At 47.2% G+C, this 22,718-nt stretch overlaps 1 protein-coding gene across 2 annotated transcripts; it reads right to left on the reverse strand.

Moving 5' to 3' along the window:
* Positions 1 to 410: 410 nt before the first annotated feature.
* SERPINA12 (serpin family A member 12) lies at positions 411 to 22,709 on the reverse strand. Of its 2 annotated transcripts, none has more exons than XM_077123451.1 (5): positions 22,597 to 22,709; positions 14,752 to 15,402; positions 12,907 to 13,177; positions 3,904 to 4,051; positions 411 to 911 (listed from the first exon to the last, which is right to left on the reverse strand). In XM_077123451.1, exons 2-5 carry the CDS (start codon positions 15,383 to 15,385, stop codon positions 720 to 722), a joined length of 1,245 nt encoding a protein of 414 aa, XP_076979566.1. In that variant the 5' UTR covers positions 15,386 to 15,402; positions 22,597 to 22,709; the 3' UTR covers positions 411 to 719. The 2 variants fall into 2 exon arrangements, with proteins under 2 accessions (XP_076979566.1, XP_076979565.1); XM_077123450.1 differs by lacking the exon at positions 22,597 to 22,709 and adding an exon at positions 21,435 to 21,760.
* Between the last annotated feature and the right edge of the window lie 9 nt (positions 22,710 to 22,718).

A 22,718-nucleotide genomic window follows, 5' to 3' on the forward strand; every position in this document is an offset into this window, starting at 1 on the left:
TTTCCCGGGCACCATTCACTCACTGGTCAGCAGAGCTGGCTAGCAAACTGCAGACCCTGTCATTGAAAAGATGTAGGAGCTCACCTGAAACAGTGACTCTGAAGTCAGCCAAGCCCCACCTTGAATCCTAGCTGCTACCCCAGGTTGCATTCTTCCAGTGCTGCCCAAAGGGCTGGACCAGCTCCCTACCTGATTTGCCATCCACCTGGATGCCTGGCTGAGCCCATGGCTCCCACCCGGACACTTTAGGGAGGATAACTGACCAAAGACCCAAGGCCAAAAGCTCACCAAGGGACAGTCACTCTTTCTAAAACATTTTACTAGCTGCCTCATAACCCCAGCGACTCACTGTCCCCAAACCCCAAGCACTTGCCTTGACCCACAGCTTCCCCAAATTATCCACCAACCTCTTGTAGTCTTTGGGGTGCATTTATTGGAAAAAACCCTCTGCCTGCCAGGAGCAAGAGGAAAACACCATCAAGTGGGTGAAGGGTGGGGCATATAATGATGATATTCAAATTAGTGGGGAGGGACCTAACAGATGAGATGGCCTGGCAGAAGCTGTGAGAGCCAACAATGCTTCTCCTGTGGGCTGGGTCCCTGGAAGAGCGTGGTGATGTGGGGTTAGAACGAACATCCCTGGGCCACAATCCAAGGGAGATGAAACACTTTCAGCCCGAGGCTGTAGTTGGGGTCCACAGAAAGCTGGCATTCCCCCCTTAGTTCCCTGCAGGGTTGGCAATTTTTCCCAAGAAGATCATGGAACCCAGCTTCTGCTCGTAGACCACCATCAGAAAGGCCCTGTTTAACTTGAAGTTTGCCGGTGTCTCCATAGGTAGTGTCTCCATCCCGGAGCTCGCAGCAGCCTCTGAACCTCTCTCATCCATTTTCAGTTCAGCCTTATGGATCGCCTGGGGGGAGATGGGAAAGACAAGGAAGCGGGTCACTGTTTGCCAAGATACTCCAAGGCGGGCAAGAAGCCCAGAGAAGCAGCAGCTTTGGGCCAACAGCACCCAACAAAGAAGCCCCTCTGCTGGTACCAATCACCCACCCTGGGCTCCAGGCTTTTCTGCTGCCACCCTTGGTGGTCATGGACAGACCGTGCAGGGCCTCTTTGAGGTGGTCTCCCCTGGGATCCAGAGCAGAGGCAGCATGATGTGCACTACAGTGGGTGGAGCATCAACCACAGGGGGCTTGGGAGACAGAGCGGGTCTGCTCTCCTGACTGTGAATTACAGGGGAACCTCAACTACAACTAATGGCACCTGAGCTGGATGGAAAGGTGGCTGTGGCACCCCCACCCTGAGGCTCCTTTGCCCTGTCTGGTGCATGGTCAAGAGTCAGCCAGATCCCGGGTTTGCTGTTTGAGGCGACTTGTGTCCCAGACCCATCCCAGTGGCCTATGAAATTGAGACTGGGGAATTTGTGTACCTCTGTGAAATGCATTTCATTCTTTGGACCTGATTCTAACAATTTTACTTACAGAAAACAAGGCGATACCTTAACCTGACCTTTAGAATCACAGCTATCAGCACACCTTATGGCAGAAAAGAAATGAGCCCCTCTGTAGGCAATAAAGGCCTCCAGAGAAGGGTCAGCTGGCACTGGATGTTTATGAAGAGCTCAGGGGAGGGAAACTGAAAAGTTTCCTTCTTTTGCAGATTGGACAATAAATCGTTAACTGTTTTAGGCTGTGAGAGGGACCTTGCCTGTTACAGTCTGAGAACGCGGATGTGGTTCATTCTCATTCCTCTCATTTTACAGAGGAAGGAGGACACCGGGAGAAGGAAGCACTCCCCAGAGAGCCCCAGGGGCCCTGTCCTTTCTGGGCCTTGTGTTTTGGTTTCTGAGTAAACACAAGGGCTCCCCGCCCCGGCCCCCAGGAAACCTGAGAAGTCATCAGGGAGGGCAGAACTCCTCAGAGGATGGGTCTCTCGTGAACCCTGCTGGGCAATTTTATTACTCTTCAAATTACACAGGGTTTTGCAACCCAAGAAAGCATGGCCAAGGGAGGAAGAGAAGGAGGACAAGGAGGAAATCGAAGTTGAGGCACAGGAGGAGGTTGCTTTACAACAGCACATCAGATTGTAAAACATTTCCACCTCCGTTTCCTTACCTGGTGCTCACAGGAGCCCCAAGATGGGAAATACTCTCATTTGTTGGATAAAATATATGGGGTAAGGGGTGGATGGCCCACGGTCCCCAGGCAGGAAGGATTGAGCCATGCGAGTTCCCAGTCCAGCTGATGTGGGAAGCCTTAGGGTAACCCTCAGTTTAGGGGGCCAGAGGGGGCGTGGCTTCCAGAAGGTCCCACTGCCATTCCCCCTGCCCCAGGGGTTGTCAATCAGCAGTCACTGGGGTGGGATCCAGGAAGGCAACCCGGGGCTCAGCATCCAGTCCTAGCACTGTGCTGACAACCGCACAGGACATTGAACCTCCTAGCAGCCTGTGGAGGCTGGCGGACCTGGCTCTGAGTTCTGGATTTACCACTTACATACCTGTGTGACACGGGCAGATCATGCCCACCCCAACCCTGAGTGTCCCTCTGATCACCCAGCAGGGGTGCTTGTGATGATTCAATGAACCACGTATGCACAACGGCCGACATTGTGCCAAATGAATGGTAATTTCTAGTTTTGGAGGAGCTCATCCCACTGGCATCCTTTGAAAATCACCCCAGGTCATGCCCTTCCGGCTCTGAGTGTTCCCCACAAGGCAGGTGCATGGGGCCCTCCTGTGGCTTCCGTGGGGCTGCCTTGGCTGTTTCACTGATCAGCTATGTATCTCCTCCCTGAGGGTAAGCACTGTTTCTCCTGTCCCTAGCAAAGAGCTTGTCTCACACGAGATGCTGAATTCTAGCTGATCAAATAATGGATGAATCCACCTGTACCGGAAATACTTCTCAGAGCAGCTATCGGCTCTGGCATTTGGGTCCTCGCCCTTTCATTCGTTAGCACATATTCTACACACTTGTGCTATGCACCTGGTAGGTGCCACTCTCAGAGCATCCTCTGCTCAAACACCTTTCATAGTCATCCCTGTATCCACTGATTCAGAACATTCTGTCCAGCTCGGAACCTTGGACCCCTCCCAGATAGGCTTGAGCCTCCCCCTTTTCTCCCACTGAGCATCAGCCAATCTGGAGACACACCCACACTTGCCTGCCTCCCAGCCCTCGTCCATGCTGTTTCCTGGATGGAAGACCATCTCCCAAAACCCATCTCTGCCTGTTGAAATCTCTCCTCACTTCAAGGTATGGTTGGAATCCTTTTAACCCAAAAGTAAGTTTGCCAGAAAATGCAGGATGTTCACTTAAATTTGAATTTTAGATGAACAAGGGACTTTTTTTTTTTTTTTAGTATAATTACACCCTATGCAGTTTTGGGGATATGCTTTTACTAAAAAAAAAAAAAAGGTTATTCCTTTTTATCTGAAATTCAAATTCACCTGGGTCTTCTATAGTTTATCTGACTAATTGGACAATCCTGAGCCTCAGTGCTTGCCCCAAACAGGCAGGTGTTCCCCCTCCCTGGAGACCACATGACTCTGCCTGCTCCTCTCTTCTTCATGTAAAGTGTATTTGTGACTTGTTCCTAACAAGCCTGTGAGGCCTTTGAGAGGGGATCTGGGTCATTTTCAGCGTCTTTTTCCCCTCAGGGCCTAGACCAGCTCCAGGCCTAGAGGAGGTGCTTGACAAATGGGTGTTGCCTAGAATCGACTTCCAAAATAGCATCAGAGATTGACATTTCCAACTTTAAAGATTGGGAATCATGAGGTATATGGAGTTTTGGGGGCTTGCCCAAAATGATACAGGTGGCCAGTGGCAGAACTGGGGTTTGCCCACAGAGCCACTGTTATGGCTCCCTCTGCTCAAGGGGGCAGTGTCCAGTCCAGGCAGACTTACCTGGCCTACTTTCAGGTTGCGGTAAGGGGAGATCTTGGTGAGATCTCCACTCTCCTCAAAGACTTTGGTGATCCCCAGTTGGACTAATGTCTTCTTCAGGTCGTAGGTACCACTGATGGAGAACCTTGGCAAAGACACGTCTACCACGCTGGGGAGTTGAAAGCAGCAAAGGTGAATGGTGGAGCCCTGCCAATTTCCAGGGCAGGCCCCAAGGATAGAGGATCAATGAGACATTTGTCCTCCCAACACCAAGGGTCTCATATCTCCCCTTTCTCTCCACAGAAAGGAGCATGAGACCCTGGGACCCTGGTTTCAAGAAACTTATGTTCTCCCAGAACTATGCCCCTGCTTCCTATCACACCTACACCATGGTACTCATCCATAGGGAATCTTCTCGAGTCCACACCACCTCTGGGCTCCTCATCTTCAGCCACTGAGGAGCTCCACTCCATAGCCTCAGCCACCCCACTCCTTACCCCCCATTCCCCTGCCACTGAGCCAATACTGACTCCAGCAGGCCAGACCCTAGAGGCAGCAGCAACCCCCAGATCTTAAACCAGGCAGAACTGAGTCCAAATTCCCCCCACCTGCCTCTCATGAGTCCTGTGAGTTGGAGAAAAATTATTTCACCTCTTTAAGCCACTAGCCCAAAAAGGATGATAATAATCATTGTACCTATGGGACAATAGAGTGCTAAAGCAAATGAGTGTAGGATGCACATCAGAAAGTCAGAGATGAGCAAATTGATCAACAAATATAGAGAGAAGATCTGTGCATCCTCTCGTGCTTGACTTGGAAGACCCACATACCGCACAGGTGGGACCCTGCCTGGAGCCTGGGGCACTCATAGGCCCTAAGTGTCCTGCTGTTCCTTCACATGGTTCCTGCCCACCTGGCCCTGGACATAAGCCCTTCTCACCTATCCAATGAACTCTATGCTTCCTCTTTCTCCTGCATCATCCACAAATAGTAGCCACTTGACCATTCTCAGGAATAGACGGTGAGAGCTGATCTAGAGAACAGGCAAGGATGGAAGATGCCACCACAGAGACTCAACATCTTGACACTTTTTGACACTCTTCTGGGAACTTGCCAAACTGACATTTCTCACTCTCCAGCAGCTGCCTTCTTGTAATAAACTCCCTTATTCAACCTTCACAGTTGCATTCTCGGGATAAACTTCCTTGCTTACTATCTGCCCTCTGGCAGTTTCAACTTTCCATAACCAAGGTAGTGTTTAAGCTGCCAGATCCCAAGAACCCTACAACAAAAAACCCACCTGACCCCTACCCCCAACTCCCTTTAAAACTCTTACCCATTGGGAAAAAGTACAATCAATGTAAGCTAGGGTCTAGTGTCATCAGTAACTGCTTCCACTGAATATAAAAAGGCATTATGCCAAAACTGAATGTCAACAGGCAGGGGGATTGGGTAAGGGGTATGGATTCTGTGTGGAAGAAAAGGAAATGTCTTCAGATAGGATATGGTAGCAAGCGCATGTCTATACAATTAGGCTGGATTGTATAATGTGTGAATAAAACTGTTTAAAAATGAACAGAGAGAAACAAGTGCTAGAGAGATTGCAGAGAGAGAGAGATGTACCTATTCACGTAGGGAAATGAGAGGTCTAGTACCTTGGAAGGCATTGTGGTAGTTCCACAGGAGGTAAGGGGTGGGGTTGCCAGATGATCCCCAAACCCCGTTGTTTAGTGGATCTGAGTGTGAGGACAGGAAGGGACATTTGCACACTGGCGTTTATAGCGGCAGTGCTTGTAATCCATGGTGAATGGAGGTGGCCTAAGGGTACAACGACAGAGGAATGGACGGGGAACTAAGGTGTATACATACAATGGACTACTGAGTGGTCACAAGAAGGAATGAAGTTGTGATGCATGCAACTAGATGAATGAACCTTAAGAGCTGTATGTTGAATGAAATGTCAGCAACAAAAAGACAAATATTATCATGCCTCACTCATATGGACTAACTATTATGACATTAAAATTTGGTGAACTAAAGTCAAGAGCATGGGTTATCAGGATGGGGCTTATTGTAAAGGGTCCTAGACTGTAAGGTTTTATACCAGTCATATATATTCAGGAGGTGTAACTATTAACCCTAAATTCTGAGATACTGAGTTGTTTGAATAGAACAGGGTCTTTCCCAGAAATTTCAGGTATTTATGTGACACCTGAGACTCAGAGTTAGGGCCCTGGAAGCTATGAAAGTTAGCAATACCCCATACAAGAACTGTTTAAAAAGTTGAAAAAGTGGTCAGACATCAAGTAAAGACATGAATGAAGCTAATCTGAATAGGACTAGGGTATATCAAAAACCTGGATAAAGGATGATATCATCCATGTTTTATAACTTCAATTTTTGTGTGAGACTAAAGGGAGAGATGTTTATTTGATACAAAATTTATTGCATTTTGGGTAGTGCATTTTCTAATTTAACTTATATTGTCAGTTTAGTTAACACCATAAGTACATGGAATCTTGAATAAGGCATGAGATTTTGTTGGTTTGTCCAGGTTAGTGTGATGCCCCAATAAATCCCAGAGAGATTGGGACAGTGAATAAAGAAATATTTGCAAAGTCCCCTGGAGGGAATGGGAAGAAAGGGGGAAATATTCAACTTCCCCATTTGGAGCATTTCTTGATATTCCAGCAAGCAGTGGGGACAACCAAATCAATAGGGGATCGTCCTTATGAAACTTATTCTTGCAAAAGATAGGCTAAACCTATTTAGAATTAAGCCTAAGAGTCACCCCCAGAGAACCTCTTTTGTTGCTCAGATATGGCCTCTCTTTCTAAGCCGACACAGCAAGGGAGCTCATTACCTTCCCCAGTCTATGTGTGACATGCTCCCAGAGTTGTAAACCTCCCTGGTAATGATGGACAGAAATCCCGGGATGAGACGGGATTCAGCATCAAGGGATTGAAAAAACTTTCTCGACCAAAAGGGGGAAGAGAGAAATGAGATGAAATAAAGTGTCAGTGACGGAGAGATTTCAGAGTTGAAAAGTTACCCAGGAGGTTGTTCATATGCATTATATAGATATCCCTTTTTTTAGTTTATGGTGTATTGGAGTGGCTGGAGGAAGTACCTGAACTGCAGAGCTGTGTTCTAATAGCCTTGTTTCTTGAAGATGATTGTATAAATGAAATAGCTTTTTCAATGTGACTGTGTGATTGTGAAAACCTTGTTTCTGATGCTCCTTTTAACTAGGGTATGGACAGATGAGTAAAAAATATGGATAAAAAAATAAACAAATAGGTTAAAATAAATTGGGTGGATGAAAATAATACTGGCCAGTGAGAGGAGGGGTGAGGGGTATGGTATGTATGAGTTTTTTCTTTTTTACTTATTTTTCTGGAGTGATGCAAATGTTCAAAAAAATGATCATGGTGATGAACACACAAATACAATACCGTGAGCCATTGATTGTATACCCTGTGTGGAATATTTGTATGGTAAGAATGTTTGTGTGTTTGTATGTTGTTTTACTAGTAAAAATATTTTTTTTCTCTTGAGAGAGAGAGAGAACTCCGGATTCAATGTAGAGAATGGAAATGGAAATGTATTAGGCAAAACCATAGAAAATTAATATATACTTTAAAAAAAAAACTAAACAACTACTACCCGAATCAAGGCGGGCAGGAGTTGATTTCTTGAGTCAACTCTCCATGCTGCTCCTCTGCTAATAAACCTCCCTTGCCCCACTGCTGGTGTCGTGTTTCTGTCTCTACTTTGAGTGTCCAACCTCCACCCAGCCCAGGACTTTCATAGACCACATACATTAATAACCCCATCCTAAAAGCAAAACTCTAACTTGTTCCTTGGCCCTGAGTCACCACCCCTCTAACTTCCAGCACTCTTCTTTTCTCTCTTTTAAAGCAAAAGTTATCTTTGCAGATATCTCTGCTTCCTCCAACTACAGTCTCAACTCCCTCTAAGCAGGCCTTTATCCTCAACATCCTACTGAACACAACTCTTCCCAGAGCTGCCGTTGAGCTCATCTTGCTTGATCTGGAAAGGAATTCTCAGTGGGCAGCACTGGACGGTGATCCCTTTCTCCATCTTGAAGCTCCCAACACAGGTCCCCCTCTCAAGTGTCCCCATCCTTCACTGACCACTCCTTCTCTTGCCCTTTGCCGGACCCTCCTCATCTCTGGTCTGGAATCACTGTGGTCTGCAAGGCTTGCACCTGGTCTTCTCTTTCCTAGTTTTACTCCCCTCCCTAGGGGGACCCATTCAGTGAATTATATGCCAACTCTATCCCCAGATGAACAGGGGATAGTGAATGCTTCAAGATGTTTGGCTTCAAAGGGGAACAAAGAAATGTAGGAGGGTCAAGAGAGGATTAATTCATGATGGGAGAAATAATAGCATCTTTATATGTGATAGAAATGATTCAGTAGAGAACAGAACATCTGCTGAAGTAGAACAGAAAGGCAAGACTGTCTCGGGTGAGGTCCCGGAGCAGCGGGAGGAGATGGATGCAGAGCCCCAGTGAGGAGTGCTGTAGACCGAGTCACGTCCCCTCAGGCGACATGTTCAAGTCCCAACTCCTGGCCTTGAATGTGAACTTATCTGTCACATTGAATAGGATCTTTGAAGATGTTAGAGTTATGATGAGGCCAATTGGAATGGGGTGTGTCCTTATAAGCGGAAGGAATTTGAAAATGAGATGCACAGAGAAAAAGACGGCCATGTACTGGAGGTGGAGATTGACTTATGTCATAGGCCAAGGGACATCACTGAGTGCTGGCCACCGCCAGAACCTACAGACTTGAGGGAGCTTGGCCCTGCTGACACCTTGTCTCAGACTCCAGCCTCTGGAACAGCGAGATGATAGAGTTCTGTTCAAACCTATCCTGCAGTACTTGGCTGCAGCAGCCCTGGGAAATGAAGACAGGGAGATTGGCTTTGGTTCATGCAGAATGAGTGGGGCTGATGCCGGAAGGCGGATACATCTAGCAGTAGACATCCTGAGACAGTCTCTTCTGCTTGCTTCCAGGTTCTCAGAGAAGCAGGAAGCACGCTGAGCTTTAGGATGGGGAAATGTGTCGTGGGTCAAAGGAAGCAGCTGTGAAGGGGAGAGAGTGGTGGGCCATGATGGAATCTTGGGATTGAGGTATAAAAATCCTCTTGGGGAGGCCCTTCAGGGGCTGCAGGATTTGTTGAGCTGCAGAGGGGCAGGGGGGTGAGTAGGTAGAAAGCTGTGAATGGCAAATAGGCACCTCAAACTCAACATGTCCAAAGCCAAGTACTTCTGCCCCCCAGGCCAGTCCCGCCCTGCCAGCCCCTTTGCCTTCACCTGTCCCACTCAGGAGGGGGTTGTACGGCCAAGTTGGCTCCCCTCAGCCCAGCACAGCTTTCACCCTTCTCCACTTCACTAACCACCTGCTGGAGTCTCAGGAGGCTTTACTTTGAGCTCAGGCACGTAAGGCACATCCACGTCTCAGCCCAGCCTAGCACAGGAGGCTGCAAAGTTTCCGTGAAGGGTTAGATAGTAAATAATTTAGGATGTTTGGGCCCTAAGATCTCAACTGCTCTCACAACTCTGCTGCTGTCTGTAGCACCAAAACAGCTGCAGGCAACGTGTAAACAAATGGGCGTTGTTATGTTTCAATGAAACTTCATAAATAAGTATATTGTGAAATGTGAATTCCATGTAATGTTCACGTGTCACAAAATACTATTTCTCTTTTGATTTTTTTGGGTTTTTTTGGCATGGGCAGGCTCTGGGAATCAAGCCTGGGTCTCCAGCTCAGCTGGTGAGAATTCTTGCCACTGCCTTTTGATTTTTTTTCCCTCACCATTCAAAAAGGTAAAAACTCCTTTAGCTCATGGGCCCTATGAAAACAGGCAGCTGGTCCAATTTGGCCCATGGGCTGAGTTTGCTGATCTCCAGCCTAGAGAAGTGGTTTGCAAAGTTTTTTGCCAAGAGAACATTCTCCCAAATGTCATCTTAGGTAGAACCCCCCAAATATGTGAAAGTGGGATGCTGTCCCCAATTTGTTAGTGGACCCTACAATTTTTTTCACAGGAAAACTGGTATTTCAAATCCACCAGCAGTTTATACCACTGCAAGGTGGAGCTTTCAATTTGCCTGAGGGAAAAAAATGGCCTTTTCTTCTGGGGAAATCCCTACAGCAGGCCTCTAATCATGCAAACACAAAGCAAAGTGCCTGCCTTTGTGTGAGGCCAGGAGCAACTTCCATTCCAATGCGTCATTCCCACTGGTAAACTCCCTGTGTGTTTTTTTTCTGTATGTGCCTATTGACTTGTCATCTTCCCTTGAGGCAGAGGTTGTTTGTCTTGGCAGCTTCTCTCAGGTCTCCCAACCTGGTGAAGATGGCAGAGGGAACACACAGGAATCCCCCACTCCATCCCACCCCACCAGTGAGGACCCAGCAAATGGATCTGGGAGAGGTTCCCTCTCCGCACATTATAGGAAAATAGACTCTTCTGAATGAGCTCAGAATGTAGGAATGGCAGCCTGTCCTGTTCTGAAGAAACTGGGTTTTGCTCCCGGGGCCCACAGCAAGCCCACTGCCTCTTCAGAGAGTCTGGAGTTGCCTGTAAGGGAGGCGGTCATTTCCATGCCAGTCCTAGTGTGGGGTCGGGGGTGCTGTCAACTGAGGCAGACTAGGAGCTAGATGGGGAGAGTGGGGCAAGTGGGGTAGCAGCCGAAAAGAGATCCTGAGAGCAGCCTGGACTCCATGAAACGTGTGTGCTGTGAGTTATCCTGGGCCCTTGGGAGAAACTTCCATTATCCCCAAAACTCCAGTGCTGACACCCGCAAAGACACAATTGCATATTATCTTATTATGGGCTGGCCTCAGGTCTGGAGATGGAGGGGTGGGGAGCAGGGGGGCCAGTCCTAGTGTGGGGTCGGGGGTGCTGTCAACTGAGGCAGACTAGGAGCTAGATGGGGAGAGTGGGGCGAGTGGGGTAGCAGCCGAAAAGAGATCCTGAGAGCAGCCTGGACTCCATGAAACGTGTGTGCTGTGAGTTATCCTGGGCCCCTGGGAGAAACTTCCATTATCCCCAAAACTCCAGTGCTGACACCCGCAAAGACACAATTGCATATTATCTTATTAATAAGGGAATTCATTTATAAAACTAGTTTTCATTCCTATTATAGTCTTTATATATAGATAGTAGAATAGTCAAATCTTAAATGAACTATACCCCAAAAGTGTGCTAACCTTTGATGTGGTCAGAATTCAAATACTTTAAATGTAAAAGCAAAAAACAAAACAAAAGAAAAAATACTTCACTGAACGATAGTCTGTAACTTTTGAAGTAGCCAGACTCAAACACTTGTAACTACTGTAAGGGGTTATAGACTGCTGCAGATGCCTGGCTATTTTGATCATAATGCCTTGATAAGTAGAAAGATAAATCTTGTCCGTAAATGTGAGTTTCTTGAAAGATGTAAAGCTTCTTAAAAACTGGGAACTGGCTCTGCCAGCAAACTTAGGAAACTCTTATTTTGTTCTAGTGTCTTTTGACCTCTGAAGCAGTAAATACTTGGAACCAGTTTGGCTGAATGTTTGGACAGTGGCATCTTACACTGAACCCCGTCACGAGCCCTGCCAAGACTCTGTCTCTCAGTTTATAACTGAACAAGACCCTCTTATCTTAGTTTATAGCCCTGAAGCCTGGTTCTCCTGCACATAACCCCCACCTTAATGATTATTAAAGTGACACGAGTCAGCCCGGAATTAACCACCATGCTCTTTACCCTAAGTCTGCCTTCGTTTGAATACTAGAAAACTATTCCATGTCTGCAGTTCAGAGAGACAGGTCTGCAGCTTTGAGCTCCTGTTCTCCTTGTGCCATGCACCACAGTGAAAAAGCTCTTTCTCTCTTTGAGTTTCCCAGTGTCTCAGGATCAGTCATCGGGTGCATCGGGAAGCCAATGCCTGAGCTGTGTCTGTGCTGGGAGGCAAGAGGGGTCTGTCCCAGTCTCGGGAGCAAAAGGAAGCCACAGAATGGCCCGAGTCCCCCAGGAACATCTGAGAACTCAGTACAGGGGCATCAGAGCTGAGCTCGGTGAGGGGTTCACAGGAATTTGTTCTGCGATTCCGACAAGAGTATGTTCCAGTGTGAACCAACCAGCTCAGCCTCGTCTCTGCCTCTCTCTGCATCTTCCTTGGTGGCCGGCAGCCTCGGGCATGAGACAGGCTGACAATGAAGGTGTTTAGGATGGAGATTGAGGGAGAGGGCAGGTGGAGGAGAGAGAGGGAAGAGCTGGGGAAGAGGACATGCGGGCCTGCTCTTTGCCCAAGTGGAACCCCCCTTTCCACCGCCTGCCCCCCACACCTCACCGCCATAGCTGCCCAGCTCTACCCAGCCAGTTTCAAGGCTGATGTCTGTGCTGACACCATGTCCCCAGGACTTAACTTTCACCTCAGCCCTTGGTGTCCCCCACCCCCCAAATCTACCCATAAGTGCCCAGAAGTGTTCTACAGCCATTATGTTGAAACTGTCCTAATTTTATGTTTTAGAAGAAATGTATTTTCTTACTCTATGCTTCAATGATTAGTAGTTGAAATTACTTGAGACCCACCTCCCTGGTTTTGTTGTGACATTGCAGTTGAAACATCATTCTGTTTGCAGTGAATAACTTACAACTCCTTTTAGAACCCCTGGAGCACACCACTACTTTCCCTTCCATATGATTGCTATTCAGCCTTGGAGACTTCCACAAAGGCCACCTCCTCTAGGAAACCCTCCCAGACCCCCACACCTTCCAATCAAGTTATTTTGCTCAATTCACTGGGCTTCACCCGTTCTATACATCTCCCTGTATTCCTTGATTTGTTTCAATGTCCACTACCCAACAAAATGGAAGTTCATTGTAGAGCCTAGGGTAGAACTCAGTCACAGGGGAACAGCTCAATAAATCTGTGATGGAAAAAGTAAGAAGAATGGGAAGGAAGGGCAGAAGGAGGAATACGCAGGATGCACTGGGCACCTCCTTACCTCCGTGTGAGTAATTTTTTCCATCGGGTCATCGTGTCCATCTGCATAGCTTCCTCCACCTGCTTCAGCTTGCCCTTGTCAGGGAGGATGAAGATGGCCGTCAGGTTTCCCTGGTAAGGCATTTCCAGGATAGTGCAGGACAGCTGGTCATCATGGCCCATTTTGTACATACCCCCATGGAACATCATGGGCACCTTCACGGACTTGTTTTGGCTCAGCGTGAAATCATCCTCTTTCGTTAATTTTGGATCAAACACATGTAGCCACCTGGCTTAGGATTGAAGAAGGACAGAATGACGGTGAGTGGCATTAGTGAGAAAAGGCACTGGGTTCAATGGACCGCTGGTCTCCATCCACACTGATTCAAGGTAAGGGTTTGGCAACTCTGGGGGAGGAGGACAGGTCCCCAGGGATCCTGTCCACGTGCCAGGCCCTGAAGACTTCCGGGAGACATGGTAAGGCAGGCTCAGGCCTGTTTATCAGTTTTCAGAGAAGCCAGGCCAAGCGGAGAGGGGAGCCACAGGCTGCTCTAAACCCAGGTGCCCTTGGAACTAAGAAGCCCATGGATTCTGTCCCAGCACAGGGGACTAGTCATTTGGGTCTTACAGAATGAACATGCTCAACTCTACTGAAAGTCAGCATTGCAGGAGGCGCCCTCAAGGGGAAGTGGGGATGGGGGAAGATGGAGGGTGGGTCACAGGGCAGGACCAAGAGCACCCAAAGAACACAACTGCCCTGGGAGGTGGGGCTGCTGAGAGCAGTGAACTCCCAAATCTGGGTGTTTGGGCTTCTTTCCTTCAAGATGAAGATGTCTTGACCCCATGGGGCATAAACCCAGACTTGGGCCTGAGAATATTGCTTGCTACTAGAAATGGGTAGATAAGGCCTGACTTTCATCAGCATGATCACTATTGTTATAGGGCATGTAGGAGCTACAGGGGATTCCAGATTCCCCCTTTACCCTCTCAGGTTTGGATGGACTGAGGGGCTGGTCTGCTATCACCCACCCTTGTTTCCTCTAGAGCTGTTTGCCTCCCTGCGGACATGGGGAGACCCCCTCAGGGTCGGATTCCTGACCACTCAGCGCGATCTTGTTTGACCTGAGGCTTGTTGGCCAACGTCTGTGAATGGTGCGTGTGGCATGTGTGAGAGTGTGTGGTATAGATGTGAGTGTGCAGTGTTCAAGTGTGTGTGGTGAGTGTGAGCGAGTGATGCCCCAGTGTGTGTGGTGTGTGTGAAATGTGTGTGAGTGTGATGGTGTGGGAGGATGGAGCTTGGATTTGGGGCCATGCTTCCATCTTATTTTTTTAGTCTCTCAATGTCTGGTTTGGGGACTCCACAAAGTCTGCTAAGCAGACCAAATCTCCCACCAAAAAGGTCATTACCATGCCATCACCATCTCTACTGCCATCCCAGGGAGCTACCTGGAGTGATGGAAAGCACACAGCCCTAGAGCCGAGAGAAGTGGGTTCTAGTCCTGACTTGGCTGCGTAACTCTGAGTAAGCCACTAATTTCTCTCTGAATCTCGCCTTTCTCATCTAAGAAACAAGGATAAGAATATCACCCCAACCTCTACAACCAGTGGTGTGCTAGGAAAACCAGTAACAATGAAAATGCATACTTGGAGAATAATTTAGGATTCACAAAGCTCATTTCATGCTGACTCCTAATAATTGCCCTGTGAGCTATGCATCACTATACTTAATTTACAGGTAGGAAAAGTGGGCTTCTGAGAGATTCATTACAGATGAGCTCAAGGTCACACAGCAAGCAAGTGGCCAAGGCAGGTTTTTGATCCAAGTCTGTTCGTCATTCTTTCCCTGGCAATATGCTCCAAGCCTTACCTCGAAGGATAATATAATTTATAAGAAGCATCACAGTGCCTGGAGTTATACTCTTGACCATGTTATTAATTTTCCCCTGGGTTTTCCGACTGACATAGTCATTGATCTCCTTCTCAGCATACGCCAAGTGCTGGAAATTGGTAGGGACGGTGTCTGCTTTGTACAGGTTCTTGAGATCTGTGAGAAACTTCTGCCGTGGCCGCAGCCTCTGGTCGATGAACAGGGCATTTCCAAGATTCAGCTGGAGCTTCCGGGAGCTCTGCTTCAGGTTGTGGATAAGGTAATGGAAGCCTTCATGCACGTCCCCCTCCGATAGGCTCTTGAAGTTAAAGGCCTGCCTGATCTCAGCCAGCGTGGTGTCTTGGGCACCCAGACACATCATGGAGAAGACAGTGGAGACACTCAAGGGGGAGATGAAGACATTCTTGCCAGGACTGCTGGAGACCAGCTTCTTGAACAGCCTGAAGCCAAAGTCTGTGTTCAGTTTTCCAAGTTGCTGGGCCAGCTGCCTTCCTTTCCATGCTTCGTCCTGGCTCACGGCTGCAGGGTTCTCTGAGGAGAAGCTGGGCTGTAGAAGACTATTCACCGTTAGGAGGATGAGCAGTCGCAGGCCTGGGCCCAGTGTGGGGTTCATTTTCCTTGTGGATTACCCTATTAAGGAGTAGATGGAAGTTAGCCAAAAAAAGAGCTTCATTGCCCCAATCTTATCCACAAGGAAGACCAGATGGAAGAAGTAATACAATGACTTGCCTATGCTGTGCGTAGATGTTCATAAGTGCTTTGAAGTGCATTTAGCATTTATCTTTTGAAATCACCCCAGGGACTAAAACTGGTTGTCCCCATGTCACAAATGAGAGGCTTGACTATAGAAGACAGCTCTTATTTTTGTACCCCACTTCTTATGGTAATGGTATCTCGAGTCATTTGAGGGACTTCCCCCTTCCACCCCATGGGGCCCCCCACAGTATGAATACCCCACAGTGTGGGCAGGGGACCCAAGGAAGGTCATTATCATACTCCATTCCTCTGCCATACTGGTTGTTTAAAGAATGAGTGTGACGGTAGGAGAACTCACTGGCCTTCCCACCCTCTACACAGGATATGACTCCCAGGGGTGTAAATCTCCCTGCCAAGGTCGACAGAAATCCTGGGATGAGCCAGGACCCAGCATCAAGGGATTGAGAAAACCTTCTCAACCAAAGGGAGAAGAGGGAAATGAGACGAAATAAAGTATCAGTGACTGAGAGATTTCAAACAGAATCGAGAGGTTATCCTGGAGGTTATTCTTATGCATTATACAGATATCCCCTTTTCAGTTTCTGGCGTATTAAAGTGGCTGGAGGGAAGTACCTGAAACTGTAGAGCTGTGTTCCAGTAGCCATGTTTCTTGAAGATGATTGTATAAGGATAAAGCTTTCTCAGTATGACTGGTGATTGTGAAAACCTTGTGTCTGATGCTCCTTATTTCCAAGATATGAACAGATGAGTAAAAAATATGGATAAAAAATAAACAAATAATAGGGTGAACAAAGGTTAAAATAAATTGAGTAGATTGAAATACTAGTGATCAAGGAGAGGGAGGGGTAGGGGTGTGGTATGTATGAGTTTTTTCTTTTTTCTTTTTTATTTCTTTTGCTGGAGTGATGCAAATGTTTAAAAAAATGGTCATGGTGATGAATACACAACTACATGATGATATTGTGAGCCATTGATTGTATACTATGTATAGAATGCTTGTGTATCAAGAATGTTTGTTTGTTAAGGCTTTACAATAAAAATATTTAAAAGAGAATAAATGTGAACAAAATTGGATCAATACAAAGCCCTCTTGACTCTGGGTGACTGGCAATGTGGCATGACTTCCACATCGAGAAGCAGAGGTAACGGGAGAAGGAGAGAGAGAGATGGAGAGACATATCTTTGAGGACCCTGGATCCAACTGTACCTAAAGCCCTCCCAACAGTACTGAGGTTTTGAGGAACAAGAGTTCCATCTTCTGATTTTCCTTAATCTCTAGACATAATGCTGTGTAACTGCCAGATGTATGGTATGTCAAAATGTTCCTGGTTTCTCTAGTTAGTCAGTGGTTTTGTACCAAGTGATACATAACATGAAGGCAGATGTCATTGTCTGATTTCCTGGTGTATAATTTGTGGTGCCTTTTATTTGTCTGTCATTCACATCTTTATGTATTTGTAATCTATGGAAAATAGTGAATTCCTGATTAGCAAAGGTTTTTCTTTGTTGTGTCAGATCAGGTTCCCTAGAAGCAGAGCCTGAGATGGGACTGTAGGTACATCTTACGTATTAAGGAGCTTCCCTGAGGAGAAATCTTCTGCCAGGAAGTGAAGGAAGCAGGACAGGAAAGGGGAAGGAGCCCAGCAAGGATGTGACATAAACCACATGGCAGAATTGACCCTCTGAGGCCAGGGGGCTGGCCTTTTGAACCAAATCAGTCATTCACTGGCTATGGTCTGCTTTAGCGTGTAAGGCCAGGGGATAATGTCCTAGGTCAGTTAGCACCTGTCGGGAGGCAGCAGCAGCTGTGAGCTCTTAGCAGCCAGCCTTCTCAGCAGCCAGAGTGGGTAGGCTGGATGGGGTGAGACGGGGTACTGACACATTCCCTGCAGCTAAATCACCAGTGCCTGGCACAGAACAGGGTCCTACTGGCTCACTGAAGTGATGAACAAATCCCAGCAGAGGGCCTGCACCTAGTAGCCCCCCAAGTCCCCTCGGTCTTTGCACCATAAATGCCAGATATCATGGTGAAGCCTTCACTACAGCACTCGTGGCTCTTGACTTCAAGAGGTTTGTGACCCAGTATTCGAACATGGAATATTGAATACTACCAGTTGTACCCCAAGTATCCATTCTCCCATTTACCCTCCTATCAGAACTCCATTTTTCCCCCCAAGGGCCTCCAGGACAGGTCCCCATCCCCAGCTTCAAGAGAAGTCTTACTGGGAGAAGGGTCATCTCGAGTCCCATGGTCGTGACTGATCCAGGAGCCAGACCTAATCCCATCGGTGCGGGTGAACGTCTGCCCCAAGGAGCTCCTGGCCTAAGTGGCCCAATGAGGGTCTTCGCTGTGGTGCCGGGCACTGCCTTTTCTTCCTCTTGGTGCCCTTGGCAGAAAGATACAGAAGCCAGGGCTACCACAGCCTTTTCATCCCCTGAGGAACATGAGTCCAGGACCAAGCCAGAATGCAAAAGGGGTGCAAATAAAGAAGTTGTGGAGAAACTGGAGTTGGAGCCTCTGACTAAGCTGACCCTGAAGGCTGACCTCCCTATAGATGCCCAGTGATGTTAGCGTGGGCTTCAGACTCAGCTACTTGCAACCCAAAGCATCCTAACAGGACTGCCAGGTAGGCAGGCATCTGGGCTCTGGGCACACAGCTCCAGGCTGCGTGACACTGAGGAAAGCACCTTCTCACTTGAAGTCCAGGTGGCTAAACTTTCTTTATTAAAGATTCATACTTTTAGTAAAAATTTAAAAGAATGGGTGATGAACCCCAGGGACTATCTGAAAATAGATTATAGGAGAGAAGATAAGTAAATCTCTGGGGATGTTTCAGAAAAAAGGAAAAAGTATTGAAAATGGAATGGATTCCATCTCACATGTTAGTGGGATGCCTGTTTACAAAAACAGCTTGGATTAGAAATAGAAGCATCTTTTATTTGGAGTAGATCACTCCGTGCGTGTGGGCTACTTCCCACTGCCTAGGCATAGAGAAGTGAAGACGTGTCACTTGAGGAGCTGAGAGAACATTCTCAGCCGTGGGTTCACTAGGCAACTGCGCTGAGATGCGAGTCAGTTAAGCAACCTGTCAGGAGCTCTGGGTGTGAGTCAGGGACAGGGCAGAACCCTCAGTAGGGAAGGGAAGCTGCTGCTGGCCCATCCCAGCAACATTTTCTGGCACACATGTGGCTTCCATGCACGATTTTGCAGTGATGCTCTGTTAATGATCCCTAAAAGTTTTTTTTTCTTCCTTACCTTGCCAAGTTTCAGGAAAAAGAACTGATTATGGAATTGGAAGTCTGAATTTTGATCTTTTCCCACCTGTTTGTTTGGCAGGTGGCACTGAACATCTCTCTTAACCTTTTGGAGGCCCTGTGTCTTCATCATTGAACAGGGGTTGATAATTTGCCCCCACCCTCACCCTCACTAGATGCTGCTAATCAGTGGCTGCCCCCACCCCTCAGGACATGGCCCAGTCTTGGCTTCCTCTCACCACTGCAGACCTGCATCACAGGGTCCCCAAGGCCCCCTCCCCAGGCCCACCTGGGAGTTGACACCCCTCCCCAACAGCCCACCACGGCCCCATTTCTCAGCCTTTACATACATCTGTCCTTACAGGCCCTAAACAAACCCAAACTTGTCAGATGGGTACCAGTCCCAGGTGCCTGAATAGACTAATTTGCTTTTATTCCATTAATTAAAATAGCTGAGGGACTGACTCTTTTATTTCCCAATATATTAATAGGCTGCTTTTCAGAGTTGAGCAATTTTTTTTTGTTGGTTTTCAGTTTGACAGCGTGTGTGTGTGTGTGTGTGTGTGTGTGTGCACGCATGCTTGGTTGTCACTGGAATAACTTCAGACAAAATAAAGAAGATAGAGCCTGAACTCTGTAGAGAACATGTGAGGCAGGCAAAGCTATAGTCAACATTTCAATTCACCTCTGAATATCCTGACCCCACATACTGTATTAATGTAATAAAATCATGTCATGTTCTTTTGAATAGATCCAACAGCATCTCACTTGTTCAGAAGTCATTCATTCTTAACACAGTTCCAAACTAGGGAGAAGCCTCTGGACAACCTGTAAAGGAACCAGAAAGTCTACGTGGTGGGGGCAGGGTTCCCCCTGGAGGGTTCTCGGGCCATCAGTGCACCCCACTTTCACTTCCCACACTGTCATGACAAGTTTGGTAATTGGGAATCCTCAAATCAGAAGAGTGGGCGCCATGAAGTATGACAGCAGTGTTAACAAAATTAGTATTTACCATTTTACAAAGTACTTTCACACCTATCACCAGAAGTTTGGGGAGCCATACACCAAGAAATAGAACAAAAGAGCATTAAAGGACTATTCTGTGCATAGTAGCTTGGAGCCACTTACTTTAGAGGAAGGAGCTTTTGCACCCTCTGTCCTCAGTAATCTCTCTCCTTACACTCACAATTCTATCTTTTTACCTTGTGATGTCCATGACTGACAAGGGAAAACTTACATGGTGTCTACTCTCAAGCTAATGAGACCAAAAAGTTTAGGAGGCTTTGGGGAAGTTCTCATCCCCAATGCCTTGAGCCCTAGTGGAATGAGCTACAGCCAACCGTGGTGCTCCCTGATAAATGAAGAGCCATCTCCTGGAAACACGAAGCATCCCTTCCCACATTGAGGAACCCCAGGCTCTCTGAATACCAGCTTTCTTCAGATTCTTTCAGGAGTTCTCCAAGGAGCGCAAAGCTCTTGAGTAAACTCATTGTCTACTCCTTGGGTTGAGGCACCCTTCCTAAAGATGGGCTTGGGTGTCCAAAACAAAGACCATCCCCAAAGCCCCAGACTTGAAGAGGTGTCCCAGGCATGCTCTGTGGTGCATCTATTTTAATGCATTGCTTTAAGAGGAAGTCACTCTACATATATTAGAAGTTAAGATATTTTTAAAAGCACATTTAGAACTCAGTGGTGCTAAGGCATGCCCTCCTTCCCCTCATGAAAATGCAAGAAGTCCCATAGAAGAAACCTGATAAGCACCACTTTATCTTCTTTCTTGTGGAGCAAAGGATGGAGCACAAGTTCACCATCTTAGCTCCTAATTTGCCCTTCATTCTTTTAAGAAATATTTTTAAGCCTTCACTGTGTGCCAGGGCTCTAGAACATTAGGACAATGAACAGGGAGTGGTCCCTACTGATGCCGAAGACCGACCCTCAGCCCCCTTTGGAATGTAAGCATGGGACTTTCACTCCTGAAAAGCAATATCATATTGATTCATTACCCACAACCAGTCTTTGCACACTTCTCCAAACCCTCCAGAACCTTTCAGTTCTTTACCTGGCTTGTTCCTCCTCCCCTTCTGTGTCTTCATTTTAGGATGTGGGGATAGTCGGGTTGAAAAAGGCTTAGTGACCATCAACTTCATGACCATTTATGCTACAAGGGGAAACCAAGGCCCAGAGAGGGCAGGAAGCAGGCCAAAATCACAATGTGCATTTACACAAATTAGCCTGGGAATAATTCATTGGGGCAATTATGCCAAAAAAATATATATTAAAAGGACCACTTGGCCTCACTTCCTCCTTTAAACGGTGAGTTGGGGGACACGGCCTCTATCCTCAGGAAGAGCCACAGATACAGAAAGAGCTCCCGTACAAGGCTGGCTGAGCCTTAGGGCAGGGTGGATTCAGCTTGGTAATGGTCCTAGACCACCCCAATTCCCATACCAACAAAGGTTTTCCCTCTAGGAAAACACTGGGAGGTAGATTTCCATGAAAATGAACCATGGCCTCTGCAAAGATGTCCAGTGCAATCCTCAAGGTGGTTTGCAGATTTTGGAACTCCTCCAGAATTCTGTTTTGTTATACCCACCAGGGACAAAACTCCATCCTCCCTCAGTATGAAGCAATCTTTGCACAGAACAAACAAGAGGCCCCTGACCTTTTCAAAGAAGAGATCGCATACTCACAGCACATTCAGAGGAAATCCACGGAGCCAGCCAAATGGACCTGCTTTTCTTGCTTTATTATTTATACTTCCATAGCCTCTTGGAAAAGCAGAATGAAGGCCAATAAAACCAGCTTGCCTGAGTGGGCAGGTGACAGAAGCCTTGGGAGCAATGGCCACACCACTTCCCTGGGGCCTCTCCAAGCCACCCAAGGCAGTCACAGTTGGTTCTCGGGGACACACCTGCTGGGCTGTGGCTTCCCTAATGAAATCCATTCATGTCTTTTGCAATCACTGTTTCCCAATAGCTGCCTGGGTCTGGAGTCTGAAATATTCTACAGGTAAATCAGCCTGTAGTCCTGACCTTGGCTATTCAACACAAAAACGATCACAGACTGGGATACATGGTGTTATTCGCCTTTAATCCCCTTTCCTTCCTCCGGCTATTTGTTAAGTACTCTGCATTGCCAGTTCTGTGACATTAGCCCACATGGAGTCCTTTTGGGGAAGAATGGGGAGAAATGAACAGATAATTAAAGACATGGCTTCAGTTAGGGGTAATAGGAATCAAAATCACATCCAAGTTCAGAAAGACTCTAGGGGTCACAATGGATTTTCTTTCGCATCTTGTGATGAAATTGGTGTGCTGGTTTCATTGTTGTTTCCCTTGCTTTTCTGTATTCCCCAAATTGTCTTTAAGAACCAGGCATTCCTTCCAAATTACTTTTTAAATGATTTGAAATAAAATGTCATTTTCACCTTAAGTTTTACCACTTAGAGAAAGAAGGGCTGACAATGTCAGAGAATCTTTTGAACCCACTGATCTTGCCTAGGGAGCAATGCATTAATTCTCAATTCTGCTTTCTCTAGTGAACTCCAATGAGCTTAAAAATAATTCAGACATCCCTTCTTCAGTTGGTGATGTTTCATAATAGTTGTTATGTGGCCATAGTACCCCCGGACCTCAGAAGGATTTTGTATGGCGCTTTTTCTTCCTTAAGGATTCTAGATTTAGGGAAGGCACCTCTTCTCATCCCCAAAGCATAGAGGCTTCCTAGAAAAGAAGAAATCCTGGCTCATTCCCACTTCTGGCTCAACCACACATTGGTTCCCTCATGGTGCAAGGCAGCAAGGCTGTGGGGATGTGGGGTTCCAGAGGCCCTGAGCTGGTCCCTTTCCCTTACCCAGGGAGGCAGGCCGGTCAGTTGGGACGTGACTGAGTTACATCCACTGCGAGAGCAAACGAGATGTGCAGCCTGATTATCCAGCTCTGTTTGGGTTGCCAATGGGAACACGCCTCCGGGAG

This window comes from Tamandua tetradactyla, chromosome 12 (assembly GCF_023851605.1).
Source record: "Tamandua tetradactyla isolate mTamTet1 chromosome 12, mTamTet1.pri, whole genome shotgun sequence".
In the NCBI taxonomy this organism is placed as follows: Eukaryota; Metazoa; Chordata; class Mammalia; order Pilosa; family Myrmecophagidae; genus Tamandua; species Tamandua tetradactyla.